We start from the raw sequence: 15,125 nt of genomic DNA on the forward strand, positions 1-15,125 counted from the left end.
TTTTGTGCCCAAAGTAGCAGATGAAAGTAGAAACTGTGTCCACTAATTACTTTCAATGTAGAAGAAACAATGTAAATGGGCAAGGGCAAAAACTACTGGGCTGCCGAAGTCTTCCAGGGGCATATCAACAAATGCTTGAAGAAGGAATTAATGATGGAAATTTCATGTGCCCAGATAGTGATCTGAATTGATCCTTGGGAATGTGGAGAGAATCTGACACTACAGTAGTTTGTACTGAGCTGGAAAATCAATCAATATCTGCATTGTTCTTAGCACTGTCATGTTCTAAAGCACCAAGATTACCTTCAGTGAAGATCGTTGCAGAATGCAGTGAGACGATTGCCAATAGAAGGTAAAGAGCATGGAGAGTCCTGAAAGAAGCAAAGGAAGGGGAGAAGGCAGGCAGGCTCCTCAGAGGAAGGGGAAGCATTACAAACTCCTTTCCCCAGATACACTGTGCAGGAAGAATGGTGCTCTTAGGGTTGCCTGTGATTACAGAGGACTAAGTTCAAAGATCTCACAGGTCCTCTGTGTTCTTCTTCAGTACTTCCTCGGTAATCTTCTCAAAGATTCTGCACTTTCTGTTTATATATAAGCACTTTAGTCAGGTATTGTGATCCACAATTTCAATGTGGTACATAAGTCATCCTTCAGTAGGGAATATGTTCAAAGGCACAAAGGACCATTAGCACTTATCAATCCCAGAAAACCAAGGGATGCCTTGGAATTATGTAACTTTGGAATTAGAATATTCTCTGTTTCCTTAGCCAAACCACTTCCTGACTAGCAATGCCCATCTTGGGGACTTTGATGTCACCATGCCAACCTCTGGCACATACGTTGCTCTAGTTTCCTACCCCATCTAATTCTCTGTTTCTGGGCCAATCTCTGGACTCTGGGTTTATGCAAGCAGCAGTTGACAGGTGTCTTAGACTCAGTGTTAATTATTTTCTGGGCTTAGACTCAGATTAACAATGAGGATGTGAGATTGTGAGTAAGTTTACCATGTAATTTAAAATTGATTTCAGGCCATATTCACTTCCATGAATATTTCCATTTTGGAGAGAGAAATGCTTACCTGTTCTGGTAAATAACCCCTTTTAACGCAGTCCAGGCCCTCTTGGCAGAGCTCACTGCCTAGCTGGCAAGCAGCCCCAGATTCACACTGAATTCCACAAAGGAGAAAATGCCAACTTTTCATCATCAGCAGGAAAGCTGCAGAGTACAAGCTTTCCACTTAAATTACCATCCCCTCCTAAATGCCAGCTCAACAGATTGCAAGAAAGAAGCACATACTTCACACTCTGCAAGAAAATTGTCCGGTATAAGTTTTCAAGCATGCTTGGGAGCCAACCAATCACAATGTTTTGTCAAATTCTGCTTCAGACTGAAATTCAAGCCAGAAGAATATTTACTAGAAGATGTTAAATTTAGTCACTTAAAAATGTTTTTGCACTTAGGGCCAAATTCAGCCTTGGCCGCCACAGTCAATGAGAGCAGACATGTATCCTCTCTGTGCCTTTGTTGCAGGGTCCCGCTGGGCAGAGCACACTGTGGACTGCACTTCTCTGTTTCCTCTATGCAAAGAAGAGCATGACCCCGTCTGCAACTAATTATCACTTATTATAGATCACGGCAAACTGCTGTACCACGTAGAGCTAAGAGATGCTGCCCAAACCTGTAGACAGATCAGAGGGACCATTATGTTAGACTGACTTCCATGCGCCATAGAAATATCCCATCTAGCTGCCTGAAAAAGGATGGCATGAAAGAAGAACTAAATTCTTGAGTTTTGACTCAAAGAGTTTTGTGCTTGAAGGAATCCTTCCTTACTCTGGCTGCAGAACCCCCAACCGAATGCAGTTATGTTGAAAATAAGTTGCAGGGTTTAGGATACTGAACTCAAAAAAAGCTTATCCCTGAGGGCTTCTTAAATCCAAGTAGTGCCTCTTCAAAAGTAATGTGGAGGAAAGAAACCAGAACCCATGCTTGCATGCACAGAGAAGCCTTACTCACCACCACCTGGCATCGAAAGGCATAGCAGAGGTCTTTATAGCACTGAAGCTAGGACAGACAAAATAGTGTGGAATTTCCATTCTCCATGAAAAAGATTTTGGGGGAAAATCTCAATATTCAACCCAATTTACACACACTTCTTGCAATAACATACAAATCTTAACATTTAATTGTTTTCTTAATTGGAGTAATATGTATGTCTCTAGGTGCCTTAAAAATAAATATTTGAAACTATATGAACAATCTGTGAAAAACTGTAGAATCATTTAAAGAGTATCACAATAAATGAAAGAATTGAATTTTAAGCACAAGAGTGTATCATCATCTCAGAAATACTCAGCAATGTATCTTTTCTAATTATCTGAATCCACCATTTCCTTTGTTTGGACAGATGCTCTTTTAATGAACCAGTTCTCAAATCATGCCGAGAAAATTCAGGGATATTTTAAAGCAACTGATGCTCATCTTGCCTTTTTGCCTTCCAGAAGGATTTCTATGTTTTCATTTTGGATTTCAAGGGAATCCAGCTGCTTAATCTCTTCTCACCTCCTAGAAAGATTTCCTTCCAAGGAGATAACCTACAGTGCCTCTAATTAGCTCTACAAATGGTCAAATGGATTTTTCTCAAAGTGACATGGAAATTTTCTTGTTGTACACAGAAGCATGGACAAGAAAACCTAAGATCTTGAAAACTTTTTTTAAAAAGTAATTTCATGTGTAAACTTTCTAACGAATAATTTTGTTTCTGTAAGATTTATTATTACCTTTAATTCTACAATTTTCTTTTTAGTCTTTTCCTCATTTAAGGAGGCATTCACACCACAAAACCAGACGAGCCATTTCAGATACTATAGGGTGTCTTTCCTGTTGCCTCTCTGAAAGGGTGTGGATCTTTAAGTTCTGTGTTAGATCTACCAGTCTTGTGCTGATGTCCTGGATACCCTAAGGTATTTAAAAAAGGCACCAGGCACCTCTATTTAGGGAATTGGGTCTTAGAGGCAATTAACAATGTAAGTACTTCCAATCAGAGAAAACCAACAATTATAATCCCATTTGTGATTCTGTCAAAATTTGAAATTATTGTTCAAAAGTACTTCTGCAGAGAAGTTTGGAAGTATTGGCACCAAATGGATGGGGCTGATAGCTCATTCAAATCCTTATCTCTTCCAAGAAGAAGAGACCTTTTGAGTAGTTTTTTTTGGTTAGTCTTCAAAATCAACAACTGTATGCAGGAATTTCCTTTGCCATGCTCAAATTATTTAAAGAAGATTAACTTGATAGTGTATTCTTTTCCTAGTGGCTTCACTTGCATTTGCATAAGAGAAGAGTAAGTTATCTTGCTAAACAGATCACTGTGCTACAAGCCACATAAAAATAAGAGCAAAATATATCTATTTTGGATGTCAACTTGTTTTCCTTCTTGGTGTTCAAAGACAAACTAAGAAAAGAAAGCATTTTGCACTTGTAAGTTTGATGTTACTTCTTCATATCAGACCAGCTCTCCATGGAAGTTGGAAGTTGTTTTACAATCACTTTTTTTAAAAAATGTTATTCTGTTGGTAATAGAACATACGAAGTAGTGAATTTCTGTATTGACAAGTCTTGGCCAAAAACAACAAAAGAAAAGAAAAAGTTTTCAGAAACCTCTGCAAAGTGTTTGTGAATTCTAATCCTCAGCACATGAATAAATACATCTGACAAACTGCAGAGTACCTTACAAAGGCCTTTCCCAACCTTTCTAATTTGAGTTCAATTACATGTGTAGTGTTTAGATATGAAGTTCATCTTGCCAATGTTTTTAAACTAGGGTGCACTATATACCATTATTTGTAAAAGTGAAGGGCAAATAAGTTATAATTATCCTACTAATCACCTGTAAAGAATTGCATTCAAGGAAGAATGCATCCTCAAATTACAATGAGTCGCTGTTTGAAGAAAAACTTTTTTTTTTTCCTGTCCTTGGCAGGAACCTGCTTGGAATTTGCTGTGCAAGTTCATGAATATTATGCTGAAATCAAGCAATGTATATGCTTTGGGCCATGTGGATTAGATTGCCATAAATCTATAGATGTCAACAGATGTGCTGATCTTTAACTGCTAACTAGGTATCAGACTTCCTCATTATTGTCTGCTCCTCTACAACACCTTAACTTATTTTAAGCAAACATCAGTTTCTTATGGTAGTGTTGGTAACAACATCCTCTCTAGAGCATTTTTCTCAGCAGCCACAGCATATTATCTCTTTGAAATTCTGTTGCACCAGACCATTTAATGCATGTCCCTGAAGACAATGCTGTGATTAAGAGCACATGAGAATAATGCTTATTGCATGAGATGTTTCAAGTTATTAATGATCATGTTCTTTTACAAGTGAATTAAAAATGGCTGCATGGTTATGTTTGTCTTCATTCTTAGTTATTTTATTTTTGTCTCCTGAAATTTGCTTTGCTATATTTTGCAAACAGATAGACTCACAGTTTATCTAATTTCCCGGTCTCAAATTACTCTAAAATAAAATGGAAGAAAGTCTGTATTCCAGTACATTTATCCCATTCCTTTTTCTCACAATCAATATTTTTTCTCTGACAATGGTTAGTCAGTGACAGCAGAAATAGTGGTTGGGTATGACATAGTGTTAAAACAAAACAAAGCAGTTTTCATAAATGGGTAGCACCACCAAATGGTCATAACTGGATAAAGGGACCCAGGCACCTACACAGAGGAAGGCACATGATACCAGCAGCATTGTACCATTTGCATTAGTTCCACAGAAGTGCAAATTTCAGTGAATGGGTTTAGAAGGGTTATGAAAAGCCACTGATGCCATAAGACACTACCACAGGGAAGATGATGACAGAGAATATCCGAGTGCCCTGGAATGGCAGCTGATTAGGAAGGCAATGCTGCATTCAGTAAGACTGTCAAATGCCTTAAGCTAGGTCTTGTAATCCATAATTCTGCACCTAAATAAAAGGACCAACATTTTGCTGAACATCTTTTCCAGTAGTGCATGTCACCACACTGGAAAACTCTTTATGGGACTTGCAAATGTAATAGTAGATAAAACCCAATGAAAGCTTTTTTTCTGTTTTTTTGGTTTTTTTTTTTTTTTGACATGTCTACTTTAAACTTCTGAGAATATTTTTGAAAAAGCTATCTTTTATTCATTGCATGCATAATGTAAAACAATAAGCATAAAATATTTTCTTGATGGGTCATAAAAATGAAAAGAAAAGGTTTAAAAGAATATTTAGAAAACCCTTCTATCCAGTACCCATCAGGAGACACATTACTTCACATTATTCACATAGGTATGAAGTCTTGAACTGGAAACAAACTGGCAGACTGGCTTGCAGCTTGGCACTAATACATTTGATTGGGGAGATTATATAGCTATTACCACTTCCCCTGGGGAAAAAATGTAACACACTGCACTTTATAACAAGATCTTGCAAAATTCAAAATTTATGGTAAAGGCTTTTGTCCTTTCATAAATTATTTTGGCTGCAAGCTTATTTTCCTTCTCATCACATTTATAGGAGAAAAGATATTTTCTAGTGGACAATAGAACAATTTTCACTATTGTGAATGCTTATTTTGTGTTTGTGTGCATAAAGAGCACATATTCATACTTACTTAGTCTGATAGTCAACTCTCACAATTTTTTACATATTATACACAGTGTTTGACAAATCTTGCACACTCCATTTAAATTACATACAGATCAACCTGAATCTTCATTTATAACTTAAAAAACTTTTTGTTTTGTTGTCTTGGAAACAATTTTATTAACGTTGTTCAATTTTAAAAGCCTCTGAAATATGTTCTTTCACATCACATGCCAGTTGAAATGTCAAAATAGAGCAAAAAATGTGCCTTTTATAATATCCAGTTCCTAAGATTACCAGATATCTTGCAAAAGCCATTTTTGTTTCCATGACAGTTGGCTGGAAGATCCAATCCTGATAAATGATATGCACACCAATCACTACCAAGGATGCCAAATCTAGTATTCAGTACATCACCAAAAGCAATTTTGAGGTATTAAATACTACTCTGAACGGGGAATAATTTAGGCAAACACTAAAGAATTAATATAATCATCTAATTCAGAGGTATTTATCCAAACGAGCTCATCTGAGGTCTGCTCATTTCTAAAACATGTTCAAATCGCATGTTTTTTATACCAAATGAAAAAAGAACTGATGCCATTATTACTAAAAGAAAATCAAAGATAGGAGTTTCAGCAAACTTCAATCATTTGCTCCAGCTACTATGATTTATGTTTTACCTTATTTCCTAAAAGGGCGTTTATACAGGCTTCAGATGCATCACAGATGGCAGTAAGGTCATGTCCTCCCTCCAGTGCCAGCACAACACGGCCATCCGCTAGCTTCAGCAATTGCTTGGTTAGGTGACCAAAACCTAATATTTAAATACAGTAGTGCAAAAAATTAAAGCTGAATAGATATTACTGGTATATTTCACATCACCTGCATGAGAATGTAGAAAGCTCATGGAAAATGTACAGAGAGCCTGGGATATACTTAGTCCAGTACCCTGTTTCTGACTATGGCCCACACCAGATGCTTTGGAGTTAGGTATATGGAATTTTGTATGAGGTAAAGGTGAGATAATGTCCCTCATGCTGATCCCTAGTAGCTGGAGATTAGTTGAAGCATGAGGTTGTCTTTCTTTTTACTGTCATTAACCATTACCACCTTGGATTCTCTTCCTATTTGCACATCAATGTAACATATACCCCTGTTATTTAAAGAGATCTGACATAACTCTGGTCACTTAGGCACCAATATGACAACTATTATTTGTAGTTAAGCTAAGGCACTATAATTAAAAATACTTGTGTTTCAAAAATGAGATTATGACATTTTCATTTACAAATATTGCTTCTTCATTTGTATTTGGTGTTTGACTATAATATATGGCCATGGACCAAAAAATAGGGGAAACATGTTACCTCTTAGCTCCTTTTTTAAGTGGTTTTTAAGCAGCACTAGCGACTAGATCACTTATTTTGATTTGAGGTTTTGGTATGAGTTGAAACTATCCAGAACTTCACAGATATCTCTAGCAGTATCACTTGCTCATTACCAAAAATATTCTAAACAATTCTGCACCACATCCAAAAATTATGGTACTTCATTTTATGTGGTGATCTATAACTATAGAAACATTAACACAAATTTTTCATCTATGATTCAATTAAATTTGATTTTTAATGTAAAAAAATTTGCATGAGAAAACATTAATTTGGAGAGAAGGTTTTTGAGAGAAGTCCTAGGAAAGCTATTGTTTTTGATTAATCTCCTTAAGGTAAGTAAAGCTTTGAAACTATTGAAGTTAAATACCCATCACATCTTGTTCTTAACTTTTCTGCTTGGTCTGTTCTAGTTACTCTACTGACGGTCATCACAGCTCATTCCAGTGCCTTTCATAGCCTTAAATAAAGCATTTAGAAGGTACTTATTAAAGCTTGGGGCTCTACAAAGACAGGAAAATCAACATCACCTTCCAATGTTCCAGTGAAGAAGGTAATGAAAAATTAAAAACTACAAAAATTATATGCATATTTCTGAGAGAAATTTGCCACAATGCAGACTTAAGTCCTGATCTGCAAACAAGCAATCTCACGATGATTAGCCATTTACATCTTTGGACTTTGTTAAGCACACACGCAAATATTTTTAGAATAGGGACTTTAGTGATACCAGATTTGGTTTAGCTATGCAGACAGAAAAATATAAATAAAAAAACCCTCTGCTTGCCACTTAATCTATAGTGATCACAGAACACTTAAGTGAAGTATTCTTTCCTTAAATCACTCCACAATCTTCTGTACCCTCTAAGAACTGCAGTTTTGATTCTAGCAAAGTAACTACACTGTGGTTCAAATTGCACACAAGGTTGAAAAACAAATAAAATCTTAAAATCTCATTTGGGCTCAACCTTTCCTCATGAACAACCCCCACCTCCCCCACCCCCCAGTTCTCTCTACAAAAGACCAAATTTGGACAGGATAATAAAAGTGAAAGAAGGAGTGGAATAAGGATAACCTTTGATCTTTAGCCAATTTCTGCTCTCTTTTACCTACAGGATTTATTTCTGTCTGCATGTTACACATGCAATCTTCGGATTCATAAGAGAGTGCCAACAGCATAAAGTGAGTCATACATATAACATTTAAAGGAAATGAAGAAGAATGAACAGGCGCAGACTCCCCACATCTACAACTCACCCTTTGGGTCTGTAAGAAATCCAACAGCACTTTTAAGACAGCATTATCCTTCATGTTATACAGCTTCTGTGAAAAAGGGAAAGCTCTACCATGTTTCCCCTGCACATTTTGAAAATTTTGTATGACCACAAATACTGCCACATCATAATTTTCTGAGGTATGTGTGGCAATAAATGTAAAGACTCTGGCAATGCCTTTTTCTTCTTTTAGGCAACCGTAAATAGTATAACTCATAGACATTGTTACAAAGTTAGTTTGTCTACTTAGTTTCCTAATGATTTTCCGAGCATCAATGTTATAATCATCATCCCTGGCTGAGTCAGGATGCAATGACCCATACAGAAAGCATCTTTCCCAACAGAGATCACAGTAACAAGATAAAGTGTTGCCAAACCAAATCAAAATGATGGGTTTTTTTCTTCAGTGTAATTACCCTGAGAAAATAAAGGTGACTTGCTAGAAAGGGAGGAAATAACTTTAGCCGACAGTACCAACATTGCTGGTGACCGACTGAGTTATGGAAATTCTTAACAAAGAAACTTGGATTCTGTGTCACTGCAGCAACCTAGGAAAGATATTAGCTTCCTCAAGGAAATCCCCTGGAGTGCAGAAGTAACAAAATGGAAAGAAAGGAATCCCAGTCAAGTAATGGTTTTAAGATGGGCTGTAGTTCATGCCAAATAATTAAGAAAAACAAGAAGAAAAGAGTAACAAGCACTGTGAAAAGAATGTCATCTCCGCTGACATAGGAAGATCAAGCACGTACTTGACACACCACTGACCGATTCTAAGGTGAGAAAGGAGTCAGACAAGCACTTTGAATCCTGGACCTTGCAACTCACAAGGATTTCTAGAAATCAGCAGCAGTTCTTGGCAATTCTGCTGTGCCTGCTGAAAAATGTGCCATCTGTGATGCTGGCTTTAAAAGATGGTTTCTTATTCTAAAACTATGCTTTCACAGTTATAAATTAGTTGCATTTTACAGAAACGGAAAAAGTTCAGTTATAAAATAGAAACTGATGTTAAAACATCAGTGCATGATTTTCAGCCCAGCCTTGAATGGGCATTGCTTCGCTGAGGCTGCAGGTGCCTTCGGGTCATTTGGAGACTGAGTTCCTGACTTAATGACAGGCATCTATTAATAAGGGCTTGAAATGGCCCTGGCAGTATCCACAATTATTTGTGTCCGCAAACATGAGTAAAAATAATAAATAAAAATAAATATTTAAACCCCCAATCATTTCAGTCAGTAAGTGAGAAAATATTATCCATACAGGGGTATTTCTCAAATCTTCTTGTAAATGTGTTCAGTGAATTTGTACTTTAGAGAAGTAGAGGCATTTTCTAAAGTTAGGTTCAACAAGTGTGCCAGGAAATTGTGAGCAGGGTTTTGTGCCAACTATTACTTTCATAATTTCTGTAATTTAAATGTAAAAAGTACCTGTTTCCTTCACAGATCCAGTATTTAGGCATCCAGGGCAGAATGTGTAAAAGCACTTAATATTCATTAGCTATGATCCTATTAAAGACAATGATAAACCTTTGATGTACACCAGAAACAACACTAAAACACTACTAAGTAGTTCTGAAAATCCTACCCATCAAGTGGTTTACATTTTTTTGACAGAAAAACCTGTGGCTGCACAATTGTACATCTAAGCAAAAAATGCTAGATTAAAATGTAAACCATTAAAATCCATGTTATATATTGGAGAAATAGGCAGTGTATGAGCTGTTATTTGCTGACCTTTGAAGTAAAAATAGAAACTGTTAAAACAAAACCATAAGATGTACTTTTTAATTATACCTTTTCCCCTCCTCTTCCAGTGCTATCAATCAGGGAGATACAATATTTGGCCTTATGTAAGAAAATATTATATTGTGGGTAGGCAGAAGGAGAGAAAATTAATTCTGTATTATGCTCATGAGCAAGCTGCCAGTCTCATACTGAAAACACTGTGCTGATCATTTGAATTATGATCTAAGCAAGCCAGCTTTTAGTAGACTGATGTGCCAGTAACTTAAAAACTCTGGTTTTTGTCTTTTGTAACAGACAAACTCCCTGTGCTCTCCTCCTAGTTCTGCCAAGCAGCAAGGAATGACACAGATGAGGCTTCTGCCGTATTTGACCAAAGTCACTGGATCAACTGTACTCTACCTGGACTTACTGAAAATTAAGAAACAATGCTAAACTCTATAGAAAGAGAATCCAGAGTTATTTCAGTTTTCTGCTTTTGTTTTTGAGATATCCTTACTCTGCCCACTTGAAATGGAAAGCGGCAAGCAGAGAGCAGGTAAAGCACCTCTTAACTAGGCCAGTTCCCCTCCAATGGCCTCGTCACATAACTGTGTTGTGTATTAGGACTACATGAAGTAAAGCTAACAAAGTCAGGCTTTGTGCGTACAGCCTCCCATTTTGACAAAGAAACATTTGAGAATGAAGTCAACTCGTGAACATTATTCTTTTCACATCCTTTCCTCAGCAGACAGGGAAAGGAACCATATGGACAGGGTACACTCCCAGCCAGCACTGCAGCACTCCTTGTTTGCATAAACAGTCATGTATGCAACTCAATGTGCTCACCAGCAAATGTGCAAACACCCGGTTAGTACGGACTAAACCTGCCTCAGCACAAGACAGGCTCCTTCCTTCTCCCCCACTGTGCATAAGGAGAGCAGATGATGTGATGGCAGACTGAGCAGAGCCCTGGTGCTGGCCCTTTGCTCAGGGTAGGCGGCTGGTGGAGGAACAAAGACACATCAACAGCTGAAAGGCTGGCGAAGCTTTGGAGTTATGGAGAAAACCTCAGCTTTCTCGGCCTTAGCAGCAGGGGCCCCAACAACTCTTTCGGCTTCAGTGTCTTAAAAGCTACAATCCGACCCTAAATTACAGGCAGAGCTCTGGTGAGCTCCTCTGGCTACTCAGAGCAGCCTGGAGAGGAATACACACGAAACACAAAAATTCCTCAGTCTCTGTCCTGGACCTCCGAGCATGTATTTAACTATTATTTACCATTTAATCATGTCATTACTCTCTAATTTACTTGAGAATGTGTTTTCCTCTTATTAAAAATGTTGCAACGATCTCTGCCAAAAGTCTACCCACCAGTGTTCTACACTCCTTCCCTGTGGTTCCTTTGTGACTATTTGATTAATTTTCATTTATAGTCTTCCAATAACAGCATCTAAAATTAACTGGGTCAGTTTTTACATAACTTCCTGAGTCATCAGGCTATGTGTCCTAAATAAATATGTCCATACAGGAGTCAAATGATAATTTACCCTTCCAGCACTGGCAGGAGCTAGAACATTTTGCAAAGCTTGTGTTCTATGATAAGAGAACACATTTTTTTTCTCAGGCCTTACTTCAGGACCTTTTATTCAATCAAAACTTCATTTGGATTAAGTCAGAGGTTTGACTCAGTTGGCAGGATGTAGCCCTGAGTGAGGGAGAAAGTGAGATTTTAAGGCCAAATGCATTCTTATGAAAAACATTTTCCAAATGGCTGAAATTATGAACGTTAGTGTTGAGGTACCTGAATTTAAATGGTAAAGATCTGCCCTCCAGGCATTAGCTGCTGATTTCTTGCTTTTAATACCAGAGAAGGAAGCTCAGTAACACTTCAAATTACATGTCTCAAGCAGGCATTTAATTTAGATTAAGTTAGACAGTAATTGTATGTTAAATAAATACCAATGGTCTCAGGAACACATTTTTATGGATTAACAATTTATGTAATAGATGTTTTTATTGCATGATTATTAGTTCTACAGTAATATGCTTTTCATAATTAGCTGATCATTAGCTGTTACACTGAACCTAACTTACTCAATCTCTGTTAAGTACATATTCAAGGATACATAGGATACCTCTTTGAAAGCCAAATAGACCAAACCTGTGTCACTACAGGAAAAGGCCACCTTGACAATGCTCAGTTGGATGGTCCAGGTATATTCAACTCTCTTGAGGTATGTATGTATCCAAGCTGGTCACATAGTCCGTTGCATTTGCTTAGTCCTCCAGGAAGGGGCAACTTACACACCTCCACCACACAATGGCAGCACTGACCACCTGACAAAATGCTCCTCAGAGATAACACATGGAGGACAAAGACTCCCCCAAACTCTTCTCCCAACTAATTCATACTAAAAAAAAAAAAAAAAAAAAAAAGTGTTTCTTTTGTACCCTGTATTACCAAGCAGTAGGGATTCTGCATCCTTCAGGAAAGGTCATAGTGATGTACAAAATAATGATGATGTTTTTTAGAGATGTTACAGTGCTGTCATGTGGATTTGGAAGGAAAATATTCAACCACAGATTTCAGCTGCCAGAGTCAAAGCTGACTTTGGATATTCCCAAAACTGGCTGGATGGTTTTAGCCCTGTTCTTACTAGCTATTTGCTCCATTCTTGCCTTTCTTCTTGGTTTCCTCACATTCTCTTCATCTCTACCTCAGCTCACACCTGGTCCAAGTAATAATTTCTCCACTGTTTTGCTATCCTCTCCTTCTTTTTTATTTTGCTTCCTGGTTAGCAAATCCTCTACTAAGTAAAGCTGGCCAGGAAGCAAGATTATCTGTCCCTCAGAGTTCTTCAATGTTTTTTTTCAGGAACATGTAGCTGTTCTACATCAGGAAGCAGAAGCCAAGAGAGGAAATACAGAACTGCAAACAGCAAGGTGGCATTTCAGAATTTCAGATTCATATCTCTCTGAAAGAGGTTGTTGCTTCACTTGGGCAGGGAGGGGATTATCCATAGGGTTTGTGGGTTTTTCTTTTTCTCTTTTTCTTTCTTCTAGAGATTAAAGATCCCTCTGAAGGTATTCTATGGGGATACTCTATACAGACTGATAATGACCTACTGAAAATGCGTCCCATGTATTGTGAAATGTGCCAGGATGATAGTGCAAGTGGTAGTACTGTTATCACGGTAACTTCTTCCAAATCTGATGAAGCTGCCTGGTTTAAACTGATACACGATATATACATCTGACATTACAAATTACAGATGATTATATCTCCAAATCTGAGTCTAGACTCAGTAAGGAGTTGGCTAGAAAACAAGACATCTGATAAAAAAAATAATTCAAAGTATGAGGAATTTGTTTCTAATCCACACTGGAATGAAAATCAGATACTACTATTGACTATCCAAATAAATCAGTAAGCTTGATTAAGTTTGGAGAAGTTTATTATAATGCTACTGCCTATAAAATCAACTTGACACATTTTTAAAATATGTGGGGCAAAGTTTCTGCTGTTATAAATGAGTATAGCTGAAATGTGGGCACTGAGTTATGACTGAAAACAATCTGATGGGAAGATCTAGCCTTATTTCTTTTTTTAACTGATGAAAAGCCAAGTCAGTTAATTTTGAATTGACCCAAGAGACTAACATAAAGGATCTGATTTAAAGCCCATCACTCAGAAGCTGAGAACTGACTGCCATTTTCTGAAGATGGTCTACAAAATTCTGCCAAGAAAAGCAGCATGGACTAAACGATCTTTCCAACATACACAGTTTCTCAGAGTCTACAAATTAAGGCCCTCACTTTATTTGCAGTCGTTTCTTGACCCTGCCACATCAACATATAACATTAAATTAAGGGCTAGTTCCTTAGCCAGTGTTAATCAGCATATACCAGTATCTAAAGACCTGGCCTCCAGATGTGGATCATTCATCATTCCAAGACTAGGGATATAGATACAATAAGCATATTAGGGATTGGTTCTTGTAGGTGGATATATTTGAGGTAGATACTCTATTTCCTGACAAATTTGGCATCAAGTCTCCTGGTGAACTCAGTATTAGTATCAGAGGTCTAGTGCCCCTTAGGATTTGGAACATGTTGTTTAATAAACATCGTTTTATAATATCAGGAGGGAATAAGGCAGTGCATTTCTAAGGGATTACTGTACATCTCAAGTAGTTACTCACTTTCCCTCTGGCCTTGTGCCCGTTAACCCCACCTGACATATGCTATAATCACCCAGAAATGCACTGCCTGTCACCACTTATTGAAAAGGTAATGTGTAAAACTCACTAAAGGAAATGGTATTGAAACTAGGTTTGGGGTCTGACTCCTTACAGTCTTCTGATTAATTGCAATTTCCAAGTAAAATACATTGAGCAACTTTCTATTATGCTGTTCTATTGCAAAAATGTGTAAGAATTAAGGATGTGATTTCAACCCATACAACAGCCCCTTTGTCCCTTTTCATACTACTAAAAGGACACACAGATGCCTTGAAACGGTGGCTAACCCACCCCCCCGAGTAATAGAAACTGTGGCTACCATTTGAATGACATAGGTGGCTCTATCCAGCCTTCTTCCCAAACAGAGAAGTCATGTCAGAACCTTGTCATTCATGCTATTACACAGCAGAGCTTGCAGGAGCCTCAGCTTCCTGGGAGTGCAAGAGAAGGTGGCAGGGAATTGCATGGGCCTCAGGTGGAGGCAGGGCTGACGCCATTTTGTTCGGAGGCACAGGAGATGGAAATATGTAGAAGACAATCTTATTTGCTGTTCCCCAGAATGAATTATACGACTCATACTCATCACAGATAAAATTTCTTTTAAAGAATGAGAGTAAAGATGCCTTTTCTTTTCTTTTCTTTTCTTTTCTTTTCTTTTCTTTTCTTTTCTTTTCTTTTCTTTTCTTTTCTTTTCTTTTCTTTTCTTTTCTTTTCTTTTCTTTTCTTTTCTTTTCTTTTCTTTTCTTTTCTTTTCTTTTCTTTTCTTTTCTTTTCTTTTCTTTTCTTTTCTTTTCTTTTCTTTTCTTTTCTTTTCTTTTCTTTTCTTTTCTTTTTTTTTTTTTAAATAGATTAGGGCCAGCTTTGGCTGCTGGGTGAA

The 15,125-nt window shown here is 37.4% G+C and overlaps 1 protein-coding gene across 1 annotated transcript in view; it reads right to left on the reverse strand.

The window, feature by feature from the left end:
• Positions 1 to 15,125, reverse strand: part of HDAC9 (histone deacetylase 9) — a 278,058-nt gene that overhangs the window by 19,240 nt on the left and 243,693 nt on the right. Inside the window, exon 22 of the mRNA XM_040591758.1 lies at positions 6,308 to 6,441. Within this exon, the coding sequence (XP_040447692.1) occupies positions 6,308 to 6,441 (134 nt within the window). The remainder of the gene's footprint in view (positions 1 to 6,307; positions 6,442 to 15,125) is intronic.

Source organism: Falco naumanni, chromosome 4 (genome assembly GCF_017639655.2).
Source record: "Falco naumanni isolate bFalNau1 chromosome 4, bFalNau1.pat, whole genome shotgun sequence".
Classification (NCBI taxonomy): Eukaryota; Metazoa; Chordata; class Aves; order Falconiformes; family Falconidae; genus Falco; species Falco naumanni.